The following is a 20,054-nucleotide window of genomic DNA, read 5'->3' as shown; positions in this document are numbered from 1 at the left end:
GCAAGAAAGGTCTATCAGTCAACTTCAGATAACTCACCACAAACTCCGGCAGCCCGGCGCCCTTGTCCAGTGGCTGTGGTGGCATAAGGGGAGGTTCACAGTATAGGTGATTGTGTGTGAGGGTTTTTACCATACAAACACCATCACCAATCATGGCTACAACCTCTTGCTTACTGATGCCGGCATCCAAACCCTCACCCTAGAAGGGGGAAGAGAGAATATGACATGAGGAGTGCAGAACAAGCAAGAGGGAGGTTTAATGGGAGCGCTTTTGCTAAAAATATCAGTGAAGAGCAAGAGACTAGTAGATAGTATGAGAGACCTCTAGGGAAAGCTTCAGATGGGAAGTGAAGGAAATATCAGTAAAGCTATGCAGGGCCTTCAAGAGAAGTAGCTACACTCGGTCACCTCAATGTCCATCACGTTCCCGGGTTTGAGGCTGTACGGCTTGTTGTTGTTGTCCCGGTTCAAAGGTAGGAACTTTGGGTTCTTCTGGTAGGTGAAGTTTTCCCCAACGCTACTGAACGGGATCCTTACATTGTCTAGGATGAATAGGACGTCCATAAGGGCGTAGTCTTCCGGGACAGACGGTGTTACGCACTCCATGAAAAATGAGGAATTTGTCTGGCAGCGCTCGCTGAACTGAGGGGCAGCAAAGACAAGGTGAGGGTTAAAGGCCAAAGGTAGACAAAGAAACATAGGACTTGGGAAAAGAGAAGCATGTGATTTGGGGGGGGGGGGGGGTTATGGGATAAGGGGGAAGAGAAGAATGTGACAGGGGAGTATGGGATTAGGGGGGAGAAAAGCATGTGATGGGGGCATGGAATTAGTGGAAGAGAAGTATGTGATGGGGGGGCATGGAATTAGGGGAAGAGAAGTATGTGATGGGAAGCATGGAATTAGTGATAGAGAAGAATGTGATGGGGGGCATGGAATTAGTGGTAGAGAAGTATGTGACTGGGGGCATGGAATTAGGGGAATAGAAGTATGTGACGGGGGAGTATGGGATTAGGGGAAGAGAAGTATGTGATGGGGGGCATGGAATTAGTGGTATAGAAGTATGTGATGGGGGGCATGGAATTAGTGGTAGAGAAGTATGTGATGGGGGGCATGGAATTAGTGGAAGATAAGTATGTGATGGGGGGCATGGAATTAGTAGAAGAGAAGTATGTGATGGGAGGCATGGAATTAGGGGAAGAGAAGCATGTGACTGGGGGGCATGGGATCATAGGGGAAGAGAAGCATGTGACTGGGGGAGCATGAGATGAGGGGAAGAGAAGCATGTGACTGGGAGGGGCATGGGATTAGGGAAAGAGAAGCAGGGGACTGGGGGGAGCATGGAATTAGGGGAAGAGAATGGAATTAGGGGGGAGCATGGAATTAGGGGGAAGAGAAGCATGTGACGGGGGGCATGGGATTAGGGGAAGAGAAGCATGTGACGGGGGGAGCATGGGATTAGGGGGAAGAGAAGCATGTGACAGGGGGAGCATGGGATTAGGGGAAGAGAAGCATGTGACGGGGGGAGCATGGGATTAGGGGATGAGAAGCATGTGACGGGGGGAGCATAGGATTAGGGGAAGAGAAGCATGTGACGGGGGGGCATGAGATTAGGGGAAGAGAAGCATGTGACTGGGGGGAGCATAAGATTATAGGGGAAGAGAAGCATGTGACTGGGGGGAGCATGGGATTAGGGGAAGAGAAGCATGTGACTGGGGGGAGCATTGGATTAGGGGAAGAGAAGCCTGTGACTGGGGGAGCATGGGATTAGGGGAAGAGAAGCATGTGATTGGGGGGAGCATGGGATTAGGGGAAGAGAAGCATGTGATTGGGGGGAGCATGGGATTAGGGGAAGAGAAGCATGTGACTGGGAGAGGCATGGGATTAGGGGAAGAAAAGCATGTGACTGGGAGAGGCATGGGATTAGGGGAAGAAAAGCATGTGACTGGGGGAGCATAGGATTTGGGGAAAAGAAGCATGTGACTGGGGGAGCATGGGATTATGGGAAGAGAAGCATGTGACTGGGAGGGGCATGGGAATAGGGGAAGAGAAGTATGTGAATGGGGGAGCATGGGATTAGGGGAAGAGAAGCATGTGACGGGGGGAGTATGGGATTATGGGAAGAGAAGCATGTGACTGGGAAGGCATGGGATTAGGGGAAGAAAAGTATGTGACTGGGGGAGCATGGATTAGGGGAAGAGAAGCATGTGACTGGGGGAGGATGGGATTATAGGGGAAGAGAAGCATGTGACTGGGGGAGGATGGGATTATAGGGGAAGAGAAGCATGTGACTGGGGGGAGGATGGGATTATAGGGGAAGAGAAGCATGTGACTGGGGGGAGGATGGGATTATAGGGGAAGAGAAGCATGTGACTGGGGGGAGGATGGGATTATAGGGGAAGAGAAGCATGTGACTGGGAGGAGGATGGGATTATAGGGGAAGAGAAGCATGTGACTGGGAGGAGGATGGGATTATAGGGGAAGAGAAGCATGTGAATGGGGGGGAGGATGGGATTATAGGGGAAGAGAAGCATGTGACTGGGGGGGAGGATGGGATTATAGGGGAAGAGAAGCATGTGACTGGGGGGGAGGATGGGATTATAGGGGAAGAGAAGCATGTGACTGGGGGGAGGATGGGATTATAGGGGAAGAGAAGCATGTGACTGGGGGGAGGATGGGATTATAGGGGAAGAGAAGCATGTGATTGGGGGGGACATGGGATTATGGGTAGTAGTGCACAAGCTCATTTACATCTGTGTTCTGACTTGCCACAGTAAAAGTGACCAGGTTAACATATTCAAATGGATTTTCAAAGGGTGTATATCCCTGAGCTGCTCTTAATTTACAAACCCCTGCAAAATGGCAGTTATAACACTTATAAAACCTGTGCTGTGCTTATTTGCTATATAGTATTCATATTAATCTCTTATCGACAGTAAGTAACCCATTGCCTGAGCCATACAGAAATAGCAGTCTTTCTACTGTTGGCAAGACCAGCGCTATTACACCACTAGAAGCACAACAGTACCCTGTACATTGGCTGTCGTTAAGGGGTCAAAAACATGTCCCTTTAAGCCCTAGGTGACAGATGATGGCCATGAAAGATAAGGGTAACATGAGAGTCACCCTCTCTACAAACTCACTCCCACCTCACCTCCTTAGCAGAAGGGTCTACACTCCTCTTTCGCCTCCTGCGTGACCCCTTCTCCTCTCTCTCCCCTGTGGGCAGCTTGGTATGGAACATCATATGTGGGGTCTGTACCACGTCCAGATCAGAGCCCTGCACTCTTATGACACGACCTCCTCTGCAGAAACAAATAATCAGGTCAGTAAACGTAGCCAGAGGCCACCACAGAAGGCTACAGACCCTATTACATCACACACCCGTAAAAACCATAGCTGGGGACAGCAGACCATATTCTAGGATTCTCTGTGTAGTTGTAAATGACATCTCCCAGAATCCTCTCTGTCTCACCATAGAACACAGTCACACCTAGCTCGGCAGGGTCATCACTAGGGCTGGTGAAACACTGGATCTGTTCCTCAGTTATATCTGAAGATCTGAGAGACAAAACCACACAACTAATGAGCACAAATCCCACAGAGCACAAGCTGTGTGATATAGTTACACACAGAGCTCACTCACATGAGACAGGGAAGTCCTCCTATGGACACTGTGATCTGGTCTCCTGTCAGAAGATTGGCACCAGAGATAGTGACTTGTGTTCCACCAGCCATGGGACCTCTAAATGGGAAGATGGAGTGAAGTGTGGGGTCCTTAGGGTGAGATAATAGAAGCCAGTATTACTTTATTAGAAAAACACCTGACAAATCCCCCAAATTGGCACAAACAGGAAGTAACTCCCCATCTTATCGTCCTGCACTGGAACTTATATATTTTTTTAAATATTTAACATTTGATTTTTAAACCTTTACACACTTGTGTTGAGCTTTTTTTTTGTATTAGTTTTGTGAGAATCTGAAGTTGCTTAAACTTATGATTACAGTAATTTGGTATGACTTAGTCACGCAGGTCACCTGGTGTTTTTTCTTGGGGGTCTCACTAGCCAGGTGTGCGTGGATACAGCAAATACAAAAGGAAAGGCAAATCCACTCTTACCTTTCCCAATTATTTATGGCGGTATTAAAAACAAGTTGCACAAAAGCACTACATTACTGACCTTGTGGTTCACTCTTATACAGTTTAATACCAATTGAGTGCATTGCAATAATCTTGTTTGTTCTACATTGTTGTATTACCCAATTTCTGTTTTCCTGTTAAAGGGATACAACCCCCCCCCCCCCCCGCCATTTGTCTTTTATAATTCAGATACAATATACAATTTTAACAACTTTCTCATTTACTTCTATTATCAAATTTTCTTCATTTTCTTGGTATCTTGGCAGGGATGTAAGCTCAGGAGCGCGCACATTTCTAGAGCACTATATGGCAGTAGTTTTGCAAGAGCACTGGATGGCAGCACTATTTCCTGCCATGTAGTGCTCGAAACACCTACCTAAGTATCGCTTCAACAAAGATTACAATGGGAACAAAGAAAATTTGATAAAAGAAGAAAATTGGAAGCTATTTTTAAAATTGAAATTTTTTTATTTTTTGATAAAAAGGACCGCTAAACAGTAGCATAGTACAATAACTAAATGCATAATAAATAGACAATGCAAAATATCTTAGTTTGACTTTCACATGAGTAGTAGATTTTTGTTTCTGACAAATTTCAGTTTTATTTTACTTCTCAATGCATCATGTGACACTCATCAGCCAATCACAAAATTCATATACGTATAATTCTGTGAATCTTGCACATGCTCAGTAAGAACTGGTGCCTCACAAAGTGTGTATTTAAAAATAATTGTGCAGATTTAGATAATGGATGTGAATTGGAAAGTTTTTTTTTAAATTGTGTGCTCTATCTGAATCATGAAAGTTTAATTTTGACTTTAGTGGCTCTTTAACTGAGGTTGAAATACAAGTGTACACACTATGTAAAGTACTTCAAAACTTTGCGCCATGTACATATCGACACAGTAATAATCAACAACAATCAAATAATTTTTATAAACAGAAAAAGAAGCAATCTGCCAGGAACAGACAGCTCAGTGTAGCTTATTCTAGACCTTATTTTTCAGTAGCTTATTTTAGACCAATTGTGCTTGTCACAGAGGAAAACTTTCCTTAAAGGGACACTGAACCCAAATTTTTTTCTTTTGTGATTCAGATACAGCAGGCAATTTTAAGCAACTTTCTAATTTACTCCTATTATCAATTTTTCTTCTTTCTCTTGCTATCTTTATTTGAAAAAGAAGGCATCTAAGGTTTTTTGTTTTTTTTGGTTCAGTACTCTGGACAGCACTTTTTTTTTATTGGTGGATGAATTTATCCACCAATCAGCTAGAACAACCCAGGTTGTTCACCAAAAATGGGTCGGCATCTAAACTTACATTCTTGCATTTCAAATAAAGATACCAAGAGAATGAAGAACATTTGATAATAGGAGTAAATTAGAAAGTTGCTTAAAATGTCATGACCATCTGAATTCCAAAAAAAAAATTGATTCAGTGTCCCTTTATATAAATCTAATCCCAGACAATTCTCCTCTGAAGAAGGGAAATGACAACCACAGACGATTGTTTCGACCTCCTTTGGGCCTCATCAGTGAGGTGCAGTCATATGCCTCTAAGCACATTGGACAAGGAACCCACGTCTGGTTCCCCCATCACACTTAGGAAGACTTTCCAGAGGGTCATAATACAAATACAAATATAAACAGAAAGAGAAGCATACTGCCAAGAACGAACAAAAGCTCAGTGGCTTGTTCTATGGCCCGGTTACCACCTGAGAGTGTGCTTCCCTTTCTGTAGGCATTTAGTCTTCCTAAGGGGTAAAGGGGAAATCAGACGTGGACTCCTTGCCTGATGTGCTTAGCGGAATATGGCTGCACCTCACTAACGAGGTGGGATCAGACGGATATACTTCATCGCCATAGAACAAGCTAACAAGTTATTGAGCTGGTGTTTTGTTCCTTATAATCTGCAACAAAAACATAATTTATGTAAGAACTTACCTGATAAATTCATTTCTTTCATATTAGCAAGAGTCCATGAGCTAGTGACGTATGGGATATACATTCCTACCAGGAGGGGCAAAGTTTCCCAAACCTCAAAATGCCTATAAATACACCCCTCACCACACCCACAAATCAGTTTAACGCATAGCCAAGAAGTGGGGCGATAAGAAAAAAGTGCGAAAGCATAAAAAATAAGGAATTGGAATAATTGTGCTTTATACAAAAAAATCATAACCACCACAAAAAGGGTGGGCCTCATGGACTCTTGCTAATATGAAAGAAATGAATTTATCAGGTAAGTTCTTACATAAATTATGTTTTCTTTCATGTAATTAGCAAGAGTCCATGAGCTAGTGACGTATGGGATAATGACTACCCAAGATGTGGATCTTCCACGCAAGAGTCACTAGAGAGGGAGGGATAAAATAAAGACAGCCAATTCTGCTGAAAATAATCCACACCCAAAATAAAGTTTAAATCTTATAATGAAAAAAACTGAAATTATAAGCAGAAGAATCAAACTGAAACAGCTGCCTGAAGTACTTTTCTACCAAAAACTGCTTCAGAAGAAGAAAACACATCAAAATGGTAGAATTTAGTAAAAGTATGCAAAGAAGACCAAGTTGCTGCTTTGCAAATCTGATCAACCGAAGCGTCATTCCTAAACGCCCAGGAAGTAGAAACTGACCTAGTAGAATGAGCTGTAATCCTTTGAGGCGGAGTTTTACCCGACTCGACATAGGCATGATGAATTAAAGATTTCAACCAAGATGCCAAAGAAAAGGCAGAGGCCTTCTGACCTTTCCTAGAACCGGAAAAGATAACAAATAGACTAGAAGTCTTTTGGAAATTCTTAGTAGCTTCAACATAATATTTCAAAGCTCTAACTACATCCAAAGAATGCAATGATCTATCCTTAGAATTCTTAGGATTAGGACATAATGAAGGAACCACAATTTCTCTACTAATGTTGTTAGAATTCACAACCTTAGGTAAAAATTTAAAAGAAGTTCACAACACCGCCTTATCCTGATGAAAAATCAGAAAAGGAGACTCACAAGAAAGAGCAGATCATTCAGAAACTCTTCTAGCAGAAGAGATGGCCAAAAGAAACAAAACTTTCCAAGAAAGTAATTTAATGTCCAATGAATGCATAGGTTCAAACGGAGGAGCTTGAAGAGCCCCCAGAACCAAATTCAAACTCCAAGGTGGAGAAATTGACTTAATGACAGGTTTTATACGAACCAAAGCTTGTACAAAACAATGAATATCAGGAAGATTAGCAATCTTTCTGTGAAAAAGAACAGAAAGAGCAGAGATTTGTCCTTTCAAGGAACTTGTAGACAAACCTTTATCCAAACCATCCTGAAGAAACTGTAAAATTCTCGGAATTCTAAAAGAATGCCAGGAAAAATGATGAGAAAGACACCAAGAAATGCAAGTCTTCCAGACTCTATAATATATCTTCCTAGATACAGATTTACGAGCCTGTAACATAGTATTAATCACATAGTCAGAGAAACCTCTTTGACTAAGAATCAAGCGTTCAATCTCCATACCCTTAAATTTAAGGATTTGAGATCCTGATGGAAAAAAGGACCTTGCGACAGAAGGTCTGGTCTTAACGGAAGAATCCACGGTTGGCAAGAAGCCATCCGGACAAGATCCGCATACCAAAACCTGTGAGGCCATGCTGGAGCCACCAGCAGAACAAACGAGCATTCCTTCAGAATCTTGGAGATTACTCTTGGAAAAAGAACTAGAGGCGGAAAGATATAGGCAGGATGATACTTCCAAGGAAGTGACAATGCATCCACTGCTTCCGCTTGAGGATCCCTGGATCTGGACAGATACCTGGGAAGTTTCTTGTTTAGATGAGAAGCCATCAGATCTATTTCTGGAAGTCCCCACATTTGAACAATCTGAATAAATACCTCTGGGTGAAGAGACCATTCGCCCGGATGTAACGTTTGGCGACTGAGATAATCCGCTTCCCAATTGTCTATACCTGGGATATGAACCGCAGAAACTAGACAGGAGCTGGATTCCGCCCATACCAGTATTCGAGATACTTCTTTCATAGCCAGAGGACTGTGAGTCCCTCCTTGATGATTGATGTATGCCTCAGTTGTGACATTGTCTGTCTGAAAACAAATGAATGATTCTCTCTTTAGAAGAGGCCAAGACTGAAGAGCTCTGAAAATTGCACGGAGTTCCAAAATATTGATTGGTAATCTCACCTCCCGAGATTCCCAAACCCCTTGTGCTGTCAGAGACCCCCAAACAGCTCCCCAACCTGTCAGACTTGCATCTGTTGAAATTACAGTCCAGGTCGGAAGAACAAAAGAAGCCCCCTGAACTAAACGATGGTGATCTGTCCACCACGTCAGAGAGTGTCGTACAATCGGTTTTAAAGATATTAATTGAGATATCTTTGTGTAATCCCTGCACCACTGGTTCAGCATACAGAGCTGAAGAGGTCGCATGTGAAAACGAGCAAAGGGGATCGCGTCCGATGCAGCTGTCATAAGACCTAGAATTTCCATGCATAAGGCTACCGAAGGGAATAATTGTGATTGAAGGTTTCGACAAGCTGAGATCAATTTTAGACGTCTCTTGTCTGTCAGAGCCAGAGTCATGGACACTGAATCTATCTGGAAACCTAAAAAGGTTACCCTTGTCTGAGGAATCAAAGAACTTTTCGGTAAATTGATCCTCCAACCATGATCTTGAAGAAACAACACAAGTCGATTCGTATGAGATTCTGCTAAATGTGAAGACTGAGCAAGTACCAAGATATCGTCCAAATAAGGAAATACCACAATACCCTGTTCTCTGATTACAGACAGAAGGGCACCGAGAACCTTTGTAAAAATTCTTGGAGCTGTTGCTAGGCCAAACGGCAGAGCCACAAACTGGTAATGCTTGTCTAGGAAAGAGAATCTCAGAAACTGATAGTGATCTGGATGAATCGGAATATGCAGATATGCATCCTGTAAATCTATTGTGGACATATAATGCCCTTGCTGAACAAAAGGCAGGATAGTCCTTATAGTCACCATTTTGAATGTTGGTATCCTTACATAACGATTCAATATTTTTAGATCCAGAACTGGTCTGAAGGAATTCTCCTTCTTTGGTACAATGAAGAGATTTGAATAAAACCCCAGAACTGGAACTGGCATAATTACTCCAGCCAACTCTAGATCTGAAACACATTTCAGAAATGCTTGAGCCTTCGCTGGATTTACTGGGACACGGGAAAGAAAAAATCTCTTTGCAGGAGGCCTTATCTTGAAGCCAATTCTGTACCCTTCTGAAACAATGTTTTGAATCCAAAGATTGTGAATTGAATTGATCCAAATTTCTTTGAAAAATCGTAATCTGCCCCCTACCAGCTGGGCTGGAATGAGGGCCGCACCTTCATGTGGACTTGGGAGCTGGCTTTGGTTTTCTAAAAGGCTTGGATTTATTCCAGACTGGAGATGGTTTCCAAACTGATACCGCTCCTGTGGGTGAAGGATCAGGCTTTTGTTCCTTATTGTGACGAAAGGAACGAAAACAATTATTAGACCTAAATTTACCTTTAGATTTTTTATCCTGTGGTAAAAAAGTTCCTTTTCCCTCCAGTAACAGTTGAGATAATAGAATCCAACTGAGAACCAAATAATTTATTACCCTGGAAAGAAAGGGAAAGCAAAGTTGACTTAGAAGACATATCAGCATTCCAAGTTTTAAGCCATAAAGCTCTTCTAGCTAAAATAGCTAGAGACATATACCTGACATCAACTCTAATGATATCAAAGATGGCATCACAAATAAAATTATTAGCATGTTGAAGAAGATTAATAATGCTATGAGAATTATGATCTGTTACTTGTTGCGCTAAAGCTTCTAACCAAAAAGTTGAAGCTGCAGCAACATCCGCTAAAGATATAGCAGGTCTAAGAAGATTACCTGAACATAAGTAAGCTTTCCTTAGAAAGGATTCAATCTTCCTATCTAAAGGATCCTTAAAGGAAGTACTATCTGCCGTAGGAATAGTAGTACGTTTAGCAAGAGTAGAGACAGCCCCATCAACTTTAGGGATTTTGTCCCAAAATTCTAATCTGTCAGATGGCACAGGATATAATTGCTTAAAACGTTTAGAAGGAGTAAATGAATTACCCAAATTATTCCATTCCCTGGAGATTACTTCAGAAATAGCATCAGGGACAGTAAAAACTTCTGGAATAACAACAGGAGATTTAAAAACCCTATTTAAACGTTTAGATTTAGTATCAAGAGGACCAGAATCCTCTATTTCTAATGCAATTAAGACTTCTTTAAGTAAGGAACGAATAAATTCCATTCTGAATAAATATGAAGATTTATCAGCATCAATCTCTGAGACAGAATCCTCTGAACCAGAGGAACCATTATCAGAATCAGAATCATGATGTTCATTTAAAAATTCATCTGAAAAATTAGAAGTTTTAAAAGACCTTTTTTACGTTTACTAGAAGGAGGAATAACAGACATAGCCTTCTTAATGGATTTAGAAACAAAATCTCTTATGTTAACAGGAACACTCTGAGTATTAGATGTTGACGGAACAGCAACAGGTAATGTAACATTACTAAAGGAAATATTATCTGCATTAACAAGTTTGTCATGACATGCAATACAAACAACAGCTAGAGAAACAGATACCAAAAGTTTACAGCAGATACACTTAACTTTGGTAGATCCAGCACCAGGCAGCGATTTTCCAGAAGTATCTTCTGACTCAGTGTCAATCTGGGACATCTTGCAATATGTAATAGAAAAAAACAACATATAAAGCAAAATTGATCAAATTCCTTAAATGACAGTTTCAGGAATGGGAAAAAATGCCAGTGAACAAGCTTCTAGCAACCAGAAGAAATAAATAATGAGACTTAAATAATGTGGAGACAAGAGTGACGCCCATATTTTTTAGCGCCAAAAAAAGACGCCTAAATGCTTTTGGCGCCAAAAATGACGCCACATCCGGAACGCCGACACTTTTGGCGCAAAAAAACGTCAAAAATTACGCACCTTCCGGCGACACGTATGATGCCGGAAACAGAAAAAAAATTTGCGCCAAAAAAGTCCGCGCCAAGAATGACGCAATAAAATGAAGCATTTTCAGCCCCCGCGAGCCTAACAGCCCACAGGGAAAAAAGTCAAATTTTAAGGTGAGAAAAAAAAATTGATTTATTCATATGCATTATCCCAAATATGAAACTGACTGTCTGAAATAAGGAATGTTGAACATTCTGAGTCAAGGCAAATAAATGTTTGAATACATATATTTAGAACTTTATAAACAAAGTGCCCAACCATAGCTTAGAGTGTCACAGAAAATAAGATTTACTTACCCCAGGACACTCATCTACATGTTTGTAGAAAGCCAAACCAGTACTGAAACGAGAATCAGCAGAGGTAATGGTATATATAAGAGTATATCGTCAATCTGAAAAGGGAGGTAAGAGATGAATCTCTACGACCGATAACAGAGAACCTATGAAATAGACCCCGTAGAAGGAGATCACTGCATTCAACAGGCAATACTCTCCTCACATCCCTCTGACATTCACTGCACGCTGAGAGGAAAACCGGGCTCCAGCCTGCTGCGGAGCGCATATCAACGTAGAATCTAGCACAAACTTACTTCACCACCTCCATAGGAGGCAAAGTTTGTAAAACTGATTTGTGGGTGTGGTGAGGGGTATATTTATAGGCATTTTGAGGTTTGGGAAACTTTGCCCCTCCTGGTAGGAATGTATATCCCATACGTCACTAGCTCATGGACTCTTGCTAATTACATGAAAGAAAACCTTGTTTTTTTAGTGTCAGTAGACTAATGTGATAGTTGCTTTTGGAAGAGCAACTTTCAATTTTACCCTAAATGTTGGTGTGAATTTAGCGGCAGCGAAAACACTACAAACTGTGGTTTTACCTCAAAGAAAACCACCTATAACTAAAGGGATAGTTGTTAGAATATGGGGATTTTTGTTTAGTTTGCAGTGCGACCGGAGTAACTCTGAACCAGATTTACTCAGTCTAAATCTTGCCTAGTGTTTGATACTATGTTAAGATGTTTTTATTTTTTGATACTTATTTGATACTGTGTAAAACAAATGCAAGTGTAAGTTTCAATTTACTAGAAGTATAATAATTTCAATCCGTAATATGAAAGACAGATATCTGGTATTGAGTAAATAATATAAAGAATTTATTCAAAGTAACTTATAAATACATGCATACAGTAAAAACAATAAAAGCTAGAACTACCTATTATTTGACCGGATCCGGAATTAAAATATAATCAATACAAGACAGTTAGAAATATAATTATTCTAAAATATAATAGCGTACCTAGAAATATGTATGTGATATTATTAACTCGAGCAAAAAAGGGGGGCTTATAGTTTATATGTAGATTCCTGCATATATTAATATAACACACATGGAATAGAAGAATATGCAAAAATGCATTCGCCCGGGGCTTAAAAAATAAAAGGTACCTTAAAAAAGAAAAAATTCCAAGATGGTTGTACTATACCGGTATAGTTATTCTGTAAATCCTGTTTGTTGAAGCAAACTATTGTGGAAACCCACCAGGGGGTCTCTTATAATCGTATCCAGAGGGTCAGTATGGCAATAGTTTGTTGCTTTAGTTGTGATCTTTTTGATGATGTGTAGGTTACGATTTTTTGTATCCTTTGTTGGAGGACCCACCAGGGGGTCTTGCACAGTCTTTCAGGTGTTTGGTTAGAAAAGTATTCTCAAGTTGCCAAAAACTGTGCGATGTTAGGAGATCTTGTGTATCCTTTGTTGGAGGACCCACCAGGGGGTCTTACACAGTCTTTCTGGTGTATTTTATTGTGCAAAAATACAATCTTCTATTTGTTCTTGCTGATTATTTAGTTGGATGTTGTCGGACTTTGTTCTCTAATTTACTTTTGTTGAACGGTTCGGTTAGAGAAATGACCACAAATTGCCAAGCTGTGCGATGTTTTAGGCTATGTTTTGAGCTTTTTGGTTACTGTGTGACCTTTTTTAAGTATTTAGATTCTTTTGCGGTACCGGAGGGCTCACACTGGAGTCGAGTTCTGCTAGATTTCTGACTTGTTTTTTTTTGCTCTCTCATTTGTTGGCGGTCCTCGATCTTTGTACCTTACATAATATTGTTCCGATAGCGGTTCTACTTCCTTGTCTTGATCTTTAGTGTAGAGCTGCTGGATATGATTTAATGCAGATGTGGAAGTTGGAATAAAGTCCTGAGTCTCTGGAGCAGTATGTCTGGACGCGTTTCGGCTGTCAACTGCAGCCTTTTTCATACATAATGCTCCAATTCAGTTTGGCGGTCTTATTTGAACCTCTGGTCTATTCTCCCATTGGTTGAATTTTTTACCATGTCTGGCAATGTTGACAAATACCTTCAAAAGCATGTCATAAATCTAGAAAGTTATATAAAAGACTCCACACATGTAATAAAATTAATAAAGGATATAATATGGACCGAAGAAATGTGGCTTATAACATGCGATGTCTCCTCATTATATACTTGCATTAAACACATAGATGGATTACAAGCAGTTGACCATTATCTAAGTAGCGACAACGAAATGTCTTCAACACACAAAGATTTCATACTAGAAAGCATAAAATATATTCTAACCCATAATTATTTTTTCTTTGAAGGAAATTTCTATAATCAAATCTGCGGAACTGCTATGGGTACCAGGTTCGCTCCCAGTTATGCTAACCTATTTATGGGGCTATGGGAAACAGATTTTTTAACTAACACACAATTGGGAGCGAACCTGGTATGCTTCAAAAGATATATAGATGATATTTTAATGATTTGGAAAGGGGAGAAGTCAATGTTTGAGGAATTCTATAACAAAATGAATAAAAATGAAAAAAATTTAAAATTCACGTACGAAATCAGTAATGAAAGAATCGTCTTTCTTGACTTAGAGATCTATATTGAAAATAACCAAATCAAGAGTAAGACACACTTCAAAACAGTAGATAGTAACAACTATATTCATGCAGAGAGCTGCCATCATAGCAAATGGAAAAACAATATCCCCAAAGGACAATTGTTAAGAATCAGAAAGAATTGCACAAAAGAAGAAGATTACATAGAACAATCAAAACTATTAAAAAAGAAATTCATTGAAAGAGGCTATAATAGTGAAACTATAGACAAACAAATAGAAGTAATAAAAAACAGAGATAGAAATGAAATAATTTATAAACAAAACACTGGCACAAAAAAAGAAAAACCAAAATTACCATTTATAACCCAATATAACCAAGACCACAAGAGAATTGAAAAAATTATACAAAAACATTGGAGTATACTTAAATTAGATGAAAAATTAAAGGACCAAATAGGTGAAAAACCCGAAATCATCTACAGAAGAGCTAATAATTTAAAAACTAAATTAGCACCTACTGACCTAAAAAAGAAAAAGAAACCAGATAGAGATCTCAAAGGTAACGAAATAAAAGGTTTTTTTCCCTGTTTTGCCTGCAAATCTTGTAGACACTCTGAAAAGAGAAAGAAATTCAAATCCAACACCACCGGAAAAGAATATAATATAAAACATCAAATCCGATGTACAGACAAAAATATAATATACCTTCTTGAATGTTTTTGTGGAAAACAATACATAGGGGAATCTACTAGACCTGTCAGGGAGAGAGTGAGGGAACATATACTATCTATAGAGCACGCAGGAGAGGATAGAAACAAAGATCTCCCAGTACCACAACATTTCTTAAAATGTAACAATTGTGACTTAAAGAAATTCAAATATGTTGCAATAGACAAAATAAACCAAAACTGGAGAGGAGGCGATATAGAGAATGAGTTATTAAAATTAGAGTACAAGTGGATTTATGAACTAGAGACTAAGGCACCAAAAGGATTAAATATTGATTTCAGCATTACACCTTTCCTGAAGTACTAAGCCAAATTTCCACCACTCGAAAGAATACCCATATCACTAATCTTAATATCCACCTATGAATATCAGACATAAATTAATCAAAAACAATAAAGTTAAACGACACTTTAAATAAGGATGAAATGAATTTAATTAAATCCACCGATTTGTTCCAAATATACCCTAAGACCCAAATTATTTAATATAGTAAATGCACTTATAGCCACTGAAAGTTCCACCTATCTGTTAATTACAGAAATACATAGTGCTTAGCCAAAGAGACTTCAACATTCTAGCAGATCATGCAGAAATGAATACAACATCAAGTAATTGATTCTACTAAGCATTAACGGACTAGAAGTGTAATAAAAGAAATCCAATTTAATTGTTTTTAAATAAATCTATTTAACAAGTTTTACCTCCAAATAAATAAATTTAAATTTATTATTCACTTTCAACATCATAACGTTTATAAGCATATGATCGACAAATATCTGCATCCGTGAATATAGATCTAATCTATTCTTTAGACATAAAAAATCATCTTGGTCCCAGAACTTTCTTATTTTACCAACCAAATATTATTTTGATTGTTTATCTGTATGTACTAAGTTCAAATTGATTATAAGATCAGGATATACCAAAAGAACTGTTCCTATATAATTGCATCTAAACTGAGCCAACAATATAGTAAAAAATTCAACCAATGGTAAAAAATTCAACCAATGGGAGAATAGACCAGACATGGTAAAAAATTCAACCAATGGGAGAATAGACCAGAGGTTCAAATAAGACCGCCAAACTGAATTGGAGCATTATGTATGAAAAAGGCTGCAGTTGACAGCCGAAACGCGTCCAGACATACTGCTCCAGAGACTCAGGACTTTATTCCAACTTCCACATCTGCATTAAATCATATCCAGCAGCTCTACACTAAAGATCAAGACAAGGAAGTAGAACCGCTATCGGAACAATATTATGTAAGGTACAAAGATCGAGGACCGCCAACAAATGAGAGAGCAAAAAAAAACAAGTCAGAAATCTAGCAGAACTCGACTCCAGTGTGAGCCCTCCGGTACCGCAAAAGAATCTAAATACTTAAAAAAGGTCACACAGTAACCAAAAAGCTCAAAACATAGCCTAAAACATCGCACAGCTTGGCAATTTGTGGTCATTTCTCTAACCGAACCGTTCAACAAAAGTAAATTAGAGAACAAAGTCCGACAACATCCAACTAAATAATCAGCAAGAACAAATAGAAGATTGTATTTTTGCACAATAAAATACACCAGAAAGACTGTGTAAGACCCCCTGGTGGGTCCTCCAACAAAGGATACACAAGATCTCCTAACATCGCACAGTTTTTGGCAACTTGAGAATACTTTTCTAACCAAACACCTGAAAGACTGTGCAAGACCCCCTGGTGGGTCCTCCAACAAAGGATACAAAAAATCGTAACCTACACATCATCAAAAAGATCACAACTAAAGCAACAAACTATTGCCATACTGACCCTCTGGATACGATTATAAGAGACCCCCTGGTGGGTTTCCACAATAGTTTGCTTCAACAAACAGGATTTACAGAATAACTATACCGGTATAGTACAACCATCTTGGAATTTTTTCTTTTTTAAGGTACCTTTTATTTTTTAAGCCCCGGGCGAATGCATTTTTGCATATTCTTCTATTCCATGTGTGTTATATTAATATATGCAGGAATCTACATATAAACTATAAGCCCCCCTTTTTTGCTCGAGTTAATAATATCACATACATATTTCTAGGTACGCTATTATATTTTAGAATAATTATATTTCTAACTGTCTTGTATTGATTATATTTTAATTCCGGATCCGGTCAAATAATAGGTAGTTCTAGCTTTTATTGTTTTTACTGTATGCATGTATTTATAAGTTACTTTGAATAAATTCTTTATATTATTTACTCAATACCAGATATCTGTCTTTCATATTACGGATTGAAATTATTATACTTCTAGTAAATTGAAACTTACACTTGCATTTGTTTTACACAGTATCAAATAAGTATCAAAAAATAAAAACATCTTAACATAGTATCAAACACTAGGCAAGATTTAGACTGAGTAAATCTGGTTCAGAGTTACTCCGGTCGCACTGCAAACTAAACAAAAATCCCCATATTCTAACAACTATCCCTTTAGTTATAGGTGGTTTTCTTTGAGGTAAAACCACAGTTTGTAGTGTTTTCGCTGCCGCTAAATTCACACCAACATTTAGGGTAAAATTGAAAGTTGCTCTTCCAAAAGCAACTATCACATTAGTCCACTATATCGTTCTACCTCAATTACCCCAAATTGGTGTTTATCAAAATTACCCTAATTGGTTTTAATCTCAAACTATATAATGAGTAAAGAATCAGGTTTATTCAAATTGAGATCTACAATTTATGAAAGCTTAGAAGAGATTTTTGAAGAAAGAGTAATTACAGAGCCAACTGAGACTACTAAACATGAGAACGAAAACACAGAGAATCTAAGAGATCTAATGAGAGAATTAGAAAATAAATTGCTGAGCGAAATGAGACAAAAAATAGAATACGCTTCTCTTAACAAATACATAGAAGAAAAGCTAGTACCAAGAGGTCTGAGGATTAAGAAGCAATGTGCATTTAAAATAGATGATGAAACATTTATTACAAAATGGAGAGAAATATTAGAGGAAGCATCAATAAAACTAATGCAATTAATTAAAGAATTTAGAGGTGATACTTTAATTAAATTAGGCAACCAAATAAATGAATTAGAAACAAAATTAGAACTATATAAAAAAGACAAAGAGTTTCTTGAAAGAGAAAAAATTATTCAAGATTTGTTAAAAACAACCAAAAAAGAATTAATAGAGATCAAAAAAAGAAAACTAGAAAGGGACAGAGATGATTATACTAACTTCAAAGGTAAAGAAGGAAATCTATGCTTCAGCACACATAATTGGAGATTTAATAAATTTCAAAATAAACAACACAATGATAACACTGATCCCATAACTATAAAAGAAGGAAATAAACAAAGAGAGGACAATCCTAATTTAACACATAAGGAACAATTTAGGAGACAAGATCAGAGACACTATGAACATACAAATTATGATAATGACACCTATCACAAAAGACATTACCAAAACTATAACGATGGGAGTTATTATAATAGAAAGCCAAATGAAAACCAACATTGGGATAGATGGAATAAAGATAGCTACACCAATAGAGGGTATCAAACACACAATCAATCGTATCATAATAGAGAAAGAGATAATGTCACAAATTCACATTACAACTCACACAATTACAGACCAAATGAATACAATCAGAGACCTAATCAATATTGGAACAGACAGAATGAAAGACATAATGGATACTGGAGATATAGAAGGGATGAAGGTAGTGTCAAGCATAGGGACCAAAACACAAAAATAGATTACCAACAGACACAAAAAAAAAGAGGGATACTAATGAACACAATACACATAACAGATTCAACCCACTGTCAAATATAGATATAGATCACCAGGGTGCATCAAACTTTAACAGTGATTTTTTAGACATAGGGCAAATGAGAAGGGAAGAAATAATACCAGAAAGAGAAATCAGGAACATAAGAAAAAGAAAAGACTCAGAAAGAGAGGAAAGAGAGGAATTGGCCTATATAAAGCCAAGAGACAAAAAGAAGAAATAGAGCAAACAAGCAAACCCAAAAAAGGAATCTTTAATTTGAGTTCAATCACCCTAAATAAGGAACAAGAGAGAATCCTAAATAAAGGTCTAACATTCGCTCCAACAAACAAATTAAACAAATTCAACACATATATAGATATACAAAAATTCGTTAGAAACCTAACTTTGAAAAGATATTTTTCCAAAACACCACTAGAAAAACAAGTCAAAAGTACACAAACAAACAACACAAACGGTATTATACATTCTAACCTCAAGAATAAATCAACATTCTACCCAAAACACGAAAAAGGCCCATGTATAGAAACTTTTGAGAAACTTGTAAATGAAGATCTAAGAAAATTAAAGATTGTAAACAACTCCAAATTTAAAACAAATAATCTAACAAAAAAAGAAAGTGAAACATTAGAAAAAATGGAAAAAGAACAAAGTATTGTGATTAAGGCAGCGGACAAGGGTGGAGGGATTGTCATCCTAAATAAAGAACATTACATAAGAATGTGTAACGAATTAATCCTAGATGAAAATACCTATAAAAAATGTATCAGGAATCCGACCAGTTTTTACAAATTAGAACTTAAAATGATATTAACAGACGCTTTAACAAAAGAAGTTTTAACAGAGAAAGAATTTGACTATCTACTACCACAATTTCCAAAAATACCACTATTTTACACTTTACCAAAAATCCATAAAGATATTAATAACCCACCAGGCCGCCCCATTGTATCGGGTATTAATTCCCTCACTTCCAACCTTTCAGAGTATGTTGACAAATACCTTCAAAAGCATGTCATAAATCTAGAAAGTTATATAAAAGACTCCACACATGTAATAAAATTAATAAAGGATATAATATGGACCGAAGAAATGTGGCTTATAACATGCGATGTCTCCTCATTATATACTTGCATTAAACACATAGATGGATTACAAGCAGTTGACCATTATCTAAGTAGCGACAACGAAATGTCTTCAACACACAAAGATTTCATACTAGAAAGCATAAAATATATTCTAACCCATAATTATTTTTTCTTTGAAGGAAATTTCTATAATCAAATCTGCGGAACTGCTATGGGTACCAGGTTCGCTCCCAGTTATGCTAACCTATTTATGGGGCTATGGGAAACAGATTTTTTAACTAACACACAATTGGGAGCGAACCTGGTATGCTTCAAAAGATATATAGATGATATTTTAATGATTTGGAAAGGGGAGAAGTCAATGTTTGAGGAATTCTATAACAAAATGAATAAAAATGAAAAAAATTTAAAATTCACGTACGAAAT

The 20,054-nt window shown here is 38.1% G+C and overlaps 1 protein-coding gene across 1 annotated transcript in view; it reads right to left on the bottom strand.

Annotated features, from left to right (window-relative positions):
- Positions 1–20,054, bottom strand: part of PLXNB3 (plexin B3) — a gene marked incomplete at its 5' end in the record, with an annotated part of 74,451 nt that overhangs the window by 17,141 nt on the left and 37,256 nt on the right. Inside the window, 5 exon segments of the mRNA XM_053696042.1 lie at positions 38–199; positions 409–642; positions 3,152–3,302; positions 3,382–3,558; positions 3,644–3,774. Coding sequence (XP_053552017.1) covers positions 38–199; positions 409–642; positions 3,152–3,302; positions 3,382–3,558; positions 3,644–3,774 — 855 coding nt within the window.

This window comes from Bombina bombina, chromosome 12 (genome assembly GCF_027579735.1).
Source record: "Bombina bombina isolate aBomBom1 chromosome 12, aBomBom1.pri, whole genome shotgun sequence".
Taxonomy (NCBI): domain Eukaryota; kingdom Metazoa; phylum Chordata; class Amphibia; order Anura; family Bombinatoridae; genus Bombina; species Bombina bombina.
This window is presented reverse-complemented; position numbering and strand designations above follow the sequence as displayed.